The 11564-nt window shown below is 38.2% G+C and overlaps 1 protein-coding gene across 1 annotated transcript; it reads right to left on the reverse strand.

The window, feature by feature from the left end:
- Window positions 1–70: 70 nt before the first annotated feature.
- On the reverse strand, window positions 71–11172 carry LOC107686848 (alpha-parvin-like). Its single transcript, XM_016484002.1, has 9 exons — window positions 11153–11172; window positions 10932–11041; window positions 7226–7315; window positions 7060–7130; window positions 6251–6353; window positions 6016–6156; window positions 4578–4693; window positions 4342–4400; window positions 71–128 (listed from the first exon to the last, which is right to left on the reverse strand). Exons 1-9 carry the CDS (start codon window positions 11170–11172, stop codon window positions 92–94), a joined length of 747 nt encoding a protein of 248 aa, XP_016339488.1. The 3' UTR covers window positions 71–91.
- Between the last annotated feature and the right edge of the window lie 392 nt (window positions 11173–11564).

The raw sequence follows: 11564 nt of genomic DNA on the forward strand, positions 1-11564 counted from the left end.
CTATTTAGCACACATCTAAATATCTAATGTAGTGCGGCTTAATTGTGAAAATATTTTTCGGGCCACTGTATATTAATTTAAGATGTGCAAATTAAATATAATGCACACCATATCTTCCAGACAATGCCCTATGAGGAAGGAAAAAAATCATTATTATTTCAGTATCAATTTGAGAAACAAAAGAGATCAACAATCTATTTATGTTTGAATGAAAGTGTTTTACAGTCTAAATGGCAAAATAATTACCAAATTCAGAGGGACGTATCAAGAGTGCCAGGATGAAAGGCAAACAAAAAGATTAGGGGGGAAGGGGATGCTCCGGTCCCAAGAGTGGGCCGATCAACAGAACTGGGTTCCAGAATAATGGTCTAGTGGAAGTCTGCCCAGCAGCGGCTCGCCTCCACACAGTCAATTCTGCCCAGCCAGAGGCATGTCTCAGCAGCTGCTGCCCAAGTCCACATCAGCAGCCAAGGAGCTGCTCTCTGCCTTATCTCCCAAGCTAATTTGAGCCCGCTGGACCGCTGTTAATCAGCAGCAGCAGTGGAGAGCTGGAAGAGCAAGAGCTCCGGTGCTCAACCTCTAGAACCACTGCAAAGCTGCTCAGAAGCAGGAGGATCCAGCTCACAACCGACACACACACACATGTTGGTATTGGTGTATTTTACGGGGACTCTCCATAGGTGTAATGGTTTTTATACTGTACAAACTGTATTTTCTATCGCCCTACACTTAATCCTACCCCTCACAGGAAACTTTGTGCATTTTTAGATTTTCAAAAAAACACCATTTAGTCTGTTTTTAAAGCCTTTTGAATTACGGGGACACAGGTAGTGTCCTCATAAACCACCTTCATATTGTAATACCTGTGTCATACCCATGTCATTATACAAATTTGTGTCCTCATAACACACACACACACCCTGTACACCACAGCTCCATGACTGGCATGTCACTGTATGTTCCAGCCCCTGGATCCCTGTTTACTTCATACTTTACCACATAAACCAAACATATACTATAATATTAAACAATACAATATCTGCTTTATACTCCCGTTCTCTGTCAAGCTTATTGTTCATACTCATAAATTTCCTCCAAAAGGATCTGTTTTTGTTTTACAAAAGGTATTAGCATTATAAATGCATTTATAGCATATAAATGTTCTAGGGATTGATATTAGTGCATTCCCTTGTGAAAAAGAATGTTAACGTTAACATACTTTAAAAAAGAGTACTTATTATGGAAATAATGTACTTTAAAAGAATATATGTAGGTGCAAACTGAATGTAATGTTTTTGAACACTTAACTGCATGTTACTTGCAATTAAATGACAATGTATTATAGTTTTAATTGATATTAAATGTACAGTAATTAGTTGACCTTAGGAGGGATTTTTTTGACCCACTAAACTAGGACTGAAGTACATTATTAAATGTAATTTCCTAATTACTTGTATTTATATATTTGAAATATGCCGAATGTAGTGACAGGTATTTATGGTAAACGTCTCGGTTATGTATGTAACCCTTGTTCCCTAAAGGGGTGAACGGAGACGTTATGTTGACACTGATGTTTGGGTTTCCCTTGGGAGCCCCACTCACCACTGAGTAGTAAAAAACAGGCCAATGAGACATTGGTGAGTGGAATTTGCATGCCCAGCCACTCCTCCATGCCCACGGGTATATAAGAAGGCAGCTTGCATTCACTCATTCAGGTTTGTGCTGAGGAGCCGAGACTGCATCCCGGCATCACAATGAGGAGGGCCGTTGCCGCTGTTCCTATTTCCAACAGGAAAGAGAGCTTCCGCTCTTTGGGAATAATTGTTGGTATAGCCGCTGCCAGATGTATTACATTGGGGGAGCGTACCTAGCCCAAGCGGAGAGGGACACTACGGAGGCCACATCCTGCCCGAAGGGAGGTAGCATGTGTAGAGTACATATGGACTGACCGAGAGGGCACAGTTACATTTGGGGAAGAGACTAACGCAAAAGCTGGAAGCAAGGGGAAGACATGGGTTTACCAAGAGTAAAACCATACCGTGGAAGGAGCACAAGGTATCACTTCAAGGGAATCACTACATGTGGAGCACTGAGCTCAGTACAGCGGCTGACCAACAGGCATGTAACACAGGTACTGAGCCTGATGTCAGGCTCCTCCTCCAAGCCCAACAGCCAGAGGTGCTGAAGGAAGCTCAATTCAGGGTTCATAGAGTGAGGAACACGTCTGGCGAGATAGATGGTGCTCGCACCCCAGCACACTGGAAGAGACTGGTTAAATGCGGAGATTGTAGAAGCTTGCGAAGGTGTTAGGTGTCACCCAGCCCACAGCTCTGCAGATGTCTGCTATAGAGGCACCATGCACCAATGCCCAAGAGGATGCTACGCTTCAAGTGGAGTGAGCTCAAACTCCTAGGGGGCACGGCTTGCCTTGTGTTTGGTAAGCCAAGGCGATGGTATCCACTAGCCAGTGGGCCAACATCTGCTTGTAGACAGCAATCCCCTTCTGCTGGCCTCCAAAGCAAACAAAGAGCTGTTCAGAGCTTCTGAAACTCTGTGTATGCAACGCTTGCTAGTTCACCACCTGGTCCCAGAAAGGAGTGGTGGGAACTTTGGGCACGTATCCAGGCCAGGGTCTCAGGACAACAGGACAGTCAGCTGGCCCGAAATCAAGGCACGTTTCACTGACCGAAAATACCTGCAGGTCCCCCACCCTCATGATCGAAGTGAGTGCAGTCAGAAGCGCTGTCTTCAGAGACAGGAACTTGAGCTCAACTGACTCTAGTAGCTCAAAGGGAGCCCTCTGAATTCCTGTCAGGACCACAGAGAGATCCTAAGAGGGGACAAGGCTTGGCCTAGGAGGATTTAGCCTCCTGGCACCTCTTAGGAACCTGATGACCAGGTCGTGCTTCCGTCGTGCTTCCTCACGGACCTGCTGTCCACAGCATCATGATGTGCTGTGATAGCAGCAACACACACTTTCACGGTGAAGGGGTACAGCCTCCGCTCCAACCTTTCTTGCAGAAAGGAAAGCACCACACTGATCGGGCATCTCCGGGTGTCTTCTCTGCGAGAAGCGCACCACTCAGCGAACAGACTCCACTTCAGGACATAAGCTTGCCTAGTAGAGGGGGCTCTGGCCTGAGTGATAGTGGCTATCACTGCCTGTGAAATTGTGCTGTCCTCCTGAGAAAAAAAGGACTTCTTCAGGGGAACTCGCCAGGAAGGAGCTGTCGCTAGGAGCATCAGGTCCAAAAACCAGTTCCAGGTGGGCAAGTAAGGTGCAACCATCAAGACTCCTCATCATGCTCCTCATGCTCCCTGATGTTGCACAGGGTCTGTGAAAGGAAGCTCACTGGGGGAAATGCATACTTGCATAGAGCCGGGGGCCAACTGTGTGCCAGCGTGTCCATGCCGAGGGTCCCCTCGGTCAGGGAGTAAAAGAGCGGGCAGTGGGAGGACTCGTGGGAGGCAAACAGGCCTACCTGAGCATCCCTGAATCGGCTTCATATCAGCTGGACCACATGGGGATGGAGTCTCCATTCTCCAGGGAATGTGAACTGCCATGCGAGCATGTCGCGTGATTTGATCAGCGTCTGACTTCAAAGGAGGAGATGGCGGTAGAGTTGCGACATGCGACGGGAGCGTAGACCTACTTGATGGCTGATGTACGCAATGGTCGCAGTGTTGTCCATGCAGATGAGTGCTTGCCCTGAAGCAATGGTCGAAACCAGCACAGGGCCAGCAGATGTGCCACTGCAGTTGAGTAGCCTGAGGCTGCATGCCCATTGCACACAGTGCCCCAGACCGTTCTGGAGGCATCTGTTGTAACTACAACATGCCTGGACACTTGTTCTAAGGGCACTCCCACCCAGTAGGAAAGCAAGGTCCGACCAAGGGCTGAAATTCTGGTGACAACTCAGCGTGATATAAACATGGTGTGCCACGGCACCATACCAATCTCGGGACATGTAGCCAGTGTTAAAGCGCTCTCATATGCATCCGCGGCAAGCGGAAGAGCAAGCAGCCACTTTGTGGAACATCTGATTACTGTAAAAATAATTCGCATGTGCGACCTGTAGTATACTTTGGGCTTTAGGTGACCTTTTCATTAATATTATATTATATAACAGTTTTTAAAAAATATCATTTTAAGGTTTGAAATACACTACAAGGGTTCACCATCATGAACTAACAACGAAGAGCCTTTTTTACAGAATTAATCTTAGTTTATCTAAATGTAATGTTTATTTATACATTATATTGTTGGTCATTGTTAGTTCACAATAGTGCATCAACCAATGCTATTTATTTGTAATACTGTAATTAATAAAAAAAACATACCCTATGTTGCCTGTAATTTCCTCCTGAATCTGCCGAGACTGAAGTATTCCTTCTCGTTTCTGTTGGGATAGAGAAACATTTTACTAAATAACGTGAAAAAAGCAAAGAAAAAGTTTATTATCTTTTATAATCTTATTTTATAATCTAATATCATAAAATTACCATGATAAAGTTTCTGGATTTGTTACTACTGAACACAAGCAGAACTATTAATTATGAACAGAAAAGAAAAGCACCTGAACCACTACAACTTGAATGGACACATGGTCTGGCAGTCTGATAGGGGCCCGGAAATACTGAGAAAGAGCCACCAGCAGGTGAAGAATGGCCACAATGTTCTTAGCATGAACAGCTGAGAAATACACAAAAGAATAAATAACAGAGGGAAAAAAATCAAATGCTTTCTGAATTAAATATATTCTACATTCATCACAATGAAAAAAAAAGGTCAACAATGAAAAATGCAAAAATGTATGGTATATCCATCACTGATTTTCAGATGGTGGATTGCAACCCAAAAATTACACAATTATTGGCAGCAAGGTAAAATATTGCTAAATGTAATTAATAACACAAACATAAATAATATATTGGGAATATATTATTGGAAGACCTAGACCTAGACCCAATACTTGCTCTTTTTGGGGTTAAAGGTGATAACATTACAATACCAAAGAGTAAATGATTCCATTTGTGATGCTTCTTGCACAAAGATTGATTCTTCTGAATTGGAAACATGACCCCCTGTTGTTAAAGGAATAATTCACCCAAAAATGAACATTTGTGAAAATGTACTCACCCTCAGGCCATCTAAGATGTAGATGAGTTTGTTTCTTCATCAGAACAGATTTGGAGAAATGTAGCAATACATCAGTTGCTTATCAATGGATCCTCTGCAGTGAATGGGTGCCGTCAGAATGAGAGTCCAAACAGCTGATAAAAACATCACAATAATCCACAAGTAATTCACACGACTCCAGTCCATCAATTAATGTCTTGTGAAATGAAAAGCTGCATGATTGTGAAATTATTTGTTGAGAACTGTTTAGGACTGTTTTCGCTTGTAAATGGTGCTTGCTCGGTGCATATTTCTCTCCTAAATTAAGACAAGGCTACATTTTCACTGGAGAAAGCTTTTTGCTTCATAAGACTTTTGTGATGTTGTATTGTTGTGATGCTTTTATCAGCTGTTGGACTCTCATTTTGTCTGCAGAGGATCCATTGTGAGCAAGTGATGTAATCATAAATTTCTCCAAATTTGTTAAGAAGACACAAACTCATCTACATCTTGGATGGCCTGAAGATAAGTACATTTTCAGCTAATTTTCATTTTTGAGAGAATTATTCCTTTAATTAATTTTCAAAATTATAAGTAACAAATTTGGCATATTCCTATTTATTACTCCATATTTAGCATCTTCTATGCAATTCATGAAAAATATTAAATATTGTTTTTAAAATCATTTTTGTTTTTACTTTGTACAGTAAACTGTATTGGGTCTTCATTTCTAATGAAAAATCAGAGCCGTAGATCAACCCACTGACCACAATTGGCATTAATAAAAATGAACTTTTGCAAAAGGGAGAGACGGCTGGCAATGTACAGTCTATAATACAAAATACAGTCTATAAAATATATCATGCAAATTAAAAAAAAAGGCCAAAGCTACATACAGTCAACATTCCATTTAGTGTTCCTGGAGGAAATTTTGAGAGTGTCATTGATCTTTTCCAGAACTGTCTGCAGCTTCTGTTTCTGAGCGACCTTACACTGAGTCACCTCAGCCACATTCAGCTTCTCTCCCTCCAGGTTCTCTGGGAATAAATACACAATTTATAGGTTACACAATAGAGTACTGGATCTTACTGGAACAACAATATAGGCTCTTTTCCAGAACAGATTCCTCACCAAAGAGTTTTTGTAGCACCTGCCCATCATAGAGGTCTTCAGCTAGATCCTTAACAATGATTCGCTCTCCCACCAACACGTCACTGATCCAGTCAATGAGCACCTGTCATTAAAGACCGGAGAAGTGGAGATGCTTGGATCTTTGAAATGTTAATTAAAAATGCATGTTAAAAAAACTATTGTACTGCAAAACTTACAAGTTACAAGTTAATCATCATTGCTTGCTTTTGTGGCTTATTGTTCTATTAGATAGTAAATGCCTCAACATTTAAATATCCTTTCCCGTTATTCTAAGTATTATGTACACAATTATAAATATATATACTGCACTGAAAAACTTTGGTGGAGGATTTACTTTGAAACAATTTAACTCAGAAATTGTTAGTAAATTTCCAAAAAAAAAAAATTTTTTAAGTGGCAAGTAACACATTAAATTAAATGTGACATTTTGAAGTAGAAAGACTAAAATAGTATTTTCTTTTAAAATGTGCTCCAATAATCTTAGTTTTATTTACAACTTAAAACCTTTTTTTTTTTCAATGTGTGCTTTCAGTTATTTTTACATATATTTCATATTTTGGTTGCCATTGTGATCTTTTTAGTTAGTATTACTTTGTATAATAGCATTAGATCAGGATTTGAACATTGTGTCCCTTTGCATGATAGATGACAACAGTAACGCTCGACTAACTTGTATTACTTCAGAGTTGCGAGTTGAAGCTCTCAATGAACGTCTTAGCTTAAAAATACCAAAGCTTATGAAAAAGATAAAAGAAGGAGTTGTATTACAATCATTGGAGCTGATTTACCTTCATTATCTCTTGGAGTTTGGGATCGTTCCTTGAGTTGGGATCAACCATGGCACGGACTTCACTCTCATCTTTTGAGAGATCAATGGGAAATACAGCAGCTTTTAGTACGACAGAGGCTGTGTAGTTCATGTCTGAATCATCAGTTATGTTGAGAATTTTTTACCAAGCATGGTGTCTTCAGGGTCCAGCTCAAACGGTGTGGGACTGAGGGGCAGGTTAATCGCATTCATTCCCTCCTCCTGGAGCTCAGACACTATGAAAAGAAATGCATCACTACGTCAATAAAATATGATACAAATGTAACTAAAAAGGGTTTCTCTTGAACCACTTTATGCTTCATGTCATGAAAAATTTAATTCTCCTTCATAAGATTTCAAAGCACTATAAAAATATGCTGTAATTTTCAGAATTCTGAACTTAAGACCCTTTAATGAACCTAAGTTTAACCTCTGCAATGTGGAATTTCTGTCTCCCAGAGAGAGTCTAAAATCATCACTGATGCAAGAAACCATCATATAAAATATTATCAGTCAATCTGAGGAATATAATATTAAAAATATACACTTCATGCTATGACCTCATAAAATGTAGCGTCATCTAGCAGCAATTCTCAAACAACTGGCAGAGCTGAACACATAGCTCTTTTGAAGCTGTGCCTCTCATCGCTGGAGGTCAGTTATGCAGTATTGGCCTCACTGGGGAGGGGTCTACTCAAAGTGTCTCATTTAATGCTATGCATTCATCCCTGAACACGTTCAGCTTAACAAAAGAACTACAACTCAGACCTTCAATCAATAAATTGTGCAATATTCGTCAAAATAGAGAATGTTTAGAAACCGCTATAAAAACACATTTCAACATTGTTGAAGGTGAGGAGTGTATTTTTAGGCTTGAAAAAATTGTATTTTTAATTTCATATTGTATATTAAAATAAGTAATACTTAAAATACTAAATACTTATATATACATAAATACTAAATACGTATGTCATGCATAATATGCAGAGACAACTATAAGCCATTTGCAGTTTTACAATTCCCATGTCAAAAAGAAAGACACTTAAGCATACTTTTAAAAAGAGTGCTTATAAATAAATGAAATAATAAAATTACACTTAAGTGCAAACTGAATGTAATTTTTTCAGACATGTAATTGCATGTTATTACCATTAAGATTAATTTATATTAAATGCATTGTTAAAATTTAAAGTGGTTTTATTTAAGTCACACTTAATTAGGACTTAAGTACATCTTTGTATGTAATTTTATAACTATTTTTATTGTCTTTAAAAAATATGGTGTGTTGCCAAATATACTAACAAGCATTTATGGTAAACTAAAATATACTTTACTGTAATTTCTATTGAAACGTGTGCATGTATTTAAATATATTGGAAATTGCACATTTCTAATAATTAAGTTTCAGTTTAGTACATATAAAATATATTTATTTTAAACTGTAAATGTAATGTCGAATAACTACCCGCATTTAAAATTACTTTACATGAGCTTTAGTATGTTAGTCAACACATCAAAATAAGTGTACTTTTTAAAAGCATGACAAAACATTATTAAAACATAATGCTACTTTAAAGTAAAACTGTTAATTTGACATTAAAAGTGATTAGAAACTTTTTAAAAAGTTTACTGTATTCTGAGAAACATATGAACATGTACTATCTTTAAATACACTTAAGTGACCTTTTATTTAATCAATATTATATTTTCTGCAAGTACTCTTTCAAAATATATTTTTGAGATTTAAAGAACACTATAAATGCACATTCAAAACGATTAAGTGCACTTCTTTTTCAGAAGGGATTGCTATTCACTGTTGACATGAATATGTTGTCAGTGGCAAATGTATCATTAGCTGGCTTTCTACTGCTATAGTTGACATGTAACTCTCAAACCTGTTAACAGATTAGTTATAGTTAATGCTTATAGATTAAGCCTCTAAATCTTGCTATTGCATTGAATCTCTCATTTAATTGACCCTGTCTGCATGCCATCCTGTGAATCAGTACATGTGGCGTCTCAACTAGCCCTCATGCAGGAGATCTTCTAAACACCCTCTCTGTCTCAATCTGCCCAGTGGCCCCATCAACACTGGCCAATCAGTAAAGCAATGCTGCAGCACATCCCTGTGAAAGGCAGTCCAGAAGAAGAATCGGTACAGATCCCTAGAGATATCGACATCCTGTTTTTAATCAACACTGTACCCTGCTGTAGCTGCTTCTAACGTGCTTTAAACACGGTCAGTTGAGGGCAAGGGAAGCAACTTCCCAGCTTCCCCATGAACTAGGTTTAGAGCATATGCATAACAGCTGATTTACAGCTTGTAAAATAACTTCTCTTAACTTCTCTTTGGATGCCAGTTTGTACTTCCTGTTGTGGCTTGAGGTTCTTTCTCTTTTCTTTTAGTCAGTGAATGTCTAAACCCGCAAATAAACACACCAGCAAACTAAATATGTCTCTTGCCACATGTGACCAAAAAAAAACAAAGCCAAAAATGTCATCACTTCTATACTGTATCTGTATGAGTGCCAAAAAATCATCAGTGACATTCTGAATAAAGAATAAGAATGGATGTCACCCCACTCAGAAACGGATTCTAAGAATGAAATATATGTAACACAATTCAAAAAGTCAAGTTTAGATTGCAGTTTTTAAAACAGTAAGTAAATAAATAAACATTTTTACACAGTAAAACTACTTAAAATTAAAGTTGCTGTCTTAACCCTTGTGTTCCAGTCATGTTGACCCGGAGAGGATATTCTTTTTCCCGAAAATGCTAGATAATCACATTAGACTCAAATAACTGACTAACTAACTAAATAAATTACGTTAATTTTTGTTGTTGTTATTATTATTCCATCTTGTTACACTTGTGGTCAAAATTGACCAGCCTACAAAAATTGCTTATGAATCTGTCATTGTGCACCTCAGATTTTGAGTGAACATTGCCAAAATTATCCACAAATAATTATTTTTTGCACAGAAAACCTGAGGTGCATAAGCGCAAATCAATCAGTCATTTCCAACCTGTGATAATTGAAAAAAAAAAAAAACTGAATTTGGTGATACTATAACAAGAGATTTACAAGTAATTTCTTAAAATTTTAGGAAATTAGGTAAAGGATTTTCAGCACAGCACAGGGTTAGATCTTTAAATATTTGAATGTCATTACTGATAAAGAAAACGGAATGCATGGAAACTCTGAAATATCATTATATCCAGTAGAAATTCTGAATTAAGTTAAATGGTGTTGTTATAACAAAATGATGAAATGTTTCTTGCAGTACTGTAGGGATATATTCATAATTTTAATTTGAAAACAGGGAATAATATTTTCTTATTGCATATTTACCCAACCTCTCACAATGAGTATTTAACAGCCACTTCTCATCCTTATATGCTCACAGCAGAGACGTGCAGCCTTTTGTAAACACTCACATAGTTGAGTCTACTGTATATCAAAAACAGTGCAACTGTACTTACACTTTAAATTATCAGAATAAACAAAAACATGACTGACGAAAGAAAGAAAGAAAGAAAGGAGAAAGAAAGATTTTTCTGAGATTAAAAGCACATTTCAAAATTAAACTAACTTACAGTAATTACAATACAGTATGCTTAATTTTTATTTATATGTATATAATGAGATTGCATTTCTGTATCACGCACTACACTGTAAAAATAAAATGAAACATAAATATACAGTACAAGTGTTCAGAACTATAGCTAGTAATCTGACAGATACATGTCTAAACATCAATGAGTTTAAATTTGTTTGACATGCATACAATCAAATATAACATAGTATCAGAGAGACATCGGCTATCCATGGATTTAAGCTGAATTCACACCTTCTTTTGCCTTCTTGCTAAAGTTCCTCCAAGTTTTCCAAGAAAAGTCATCTTTTTTTCCTGGAGGAAGGCGACTTCGGAGTGGGAGATTTCGGTGAGGACGGTGATTTCTGCGGTGAAGAAGCCATTTGAATAGCAACACAATAAATGCGCCTCTTATCTAGACGTGCAGAGCACAAAGCTAATTTAAAGTTGTGGAGACTTCTTGAAATCCACCAAACGGAAGTGGAATTCCAAACATTCGTGTAATGACTCTCTCTTGCTTCCCTTCTGCACGAGCGTTTTCCAGTCCCACCCTGACTGACTGCTAATTTCACTTTATTGTCATTTCTTATCAGAGTATGTTTTTCTTCATAATTTCATATCTCCATTATATGTCGTAATATACTGTAAATGTTAAACTCATAGCAGTTAGTTTTCTTTTATCACAAATATGTCATAATTATGAAATGGGAACATGGGATGTGTAACGGGGCTGACGAGACGTGAGACGTGTGGATCCATCTGCAAGCTTTTATTAAGAGACGTGGTACAACAGGCAGGGTCGAACAATGGCAAACAGGTATATGGCGGGCAAAACACAAGAATAGTCCTAGGGCTAGCATAGGTCACTGATCGGCAGACAGAATCACA

The sequence above is a fragment of the Sinocyclocheilus anshuiensis genome, unplaced genomic scaffold (genome assembly GCF_001515605.1).
Source record: "Sinocyclocheilus anshuiensis isolate Anshui unplaced genomic scaffold, SAMN03320099.WGS_v1.1 scaffold773, whole genome shotgun sequence".
Lineage (NCBI taxonomy): Eukaryota > Metazoa > Chordata > Actinopteri > Cypriniformes > Cyprinidae > Sinocyclocheilus > Sinocyclocheilus anshuiensis.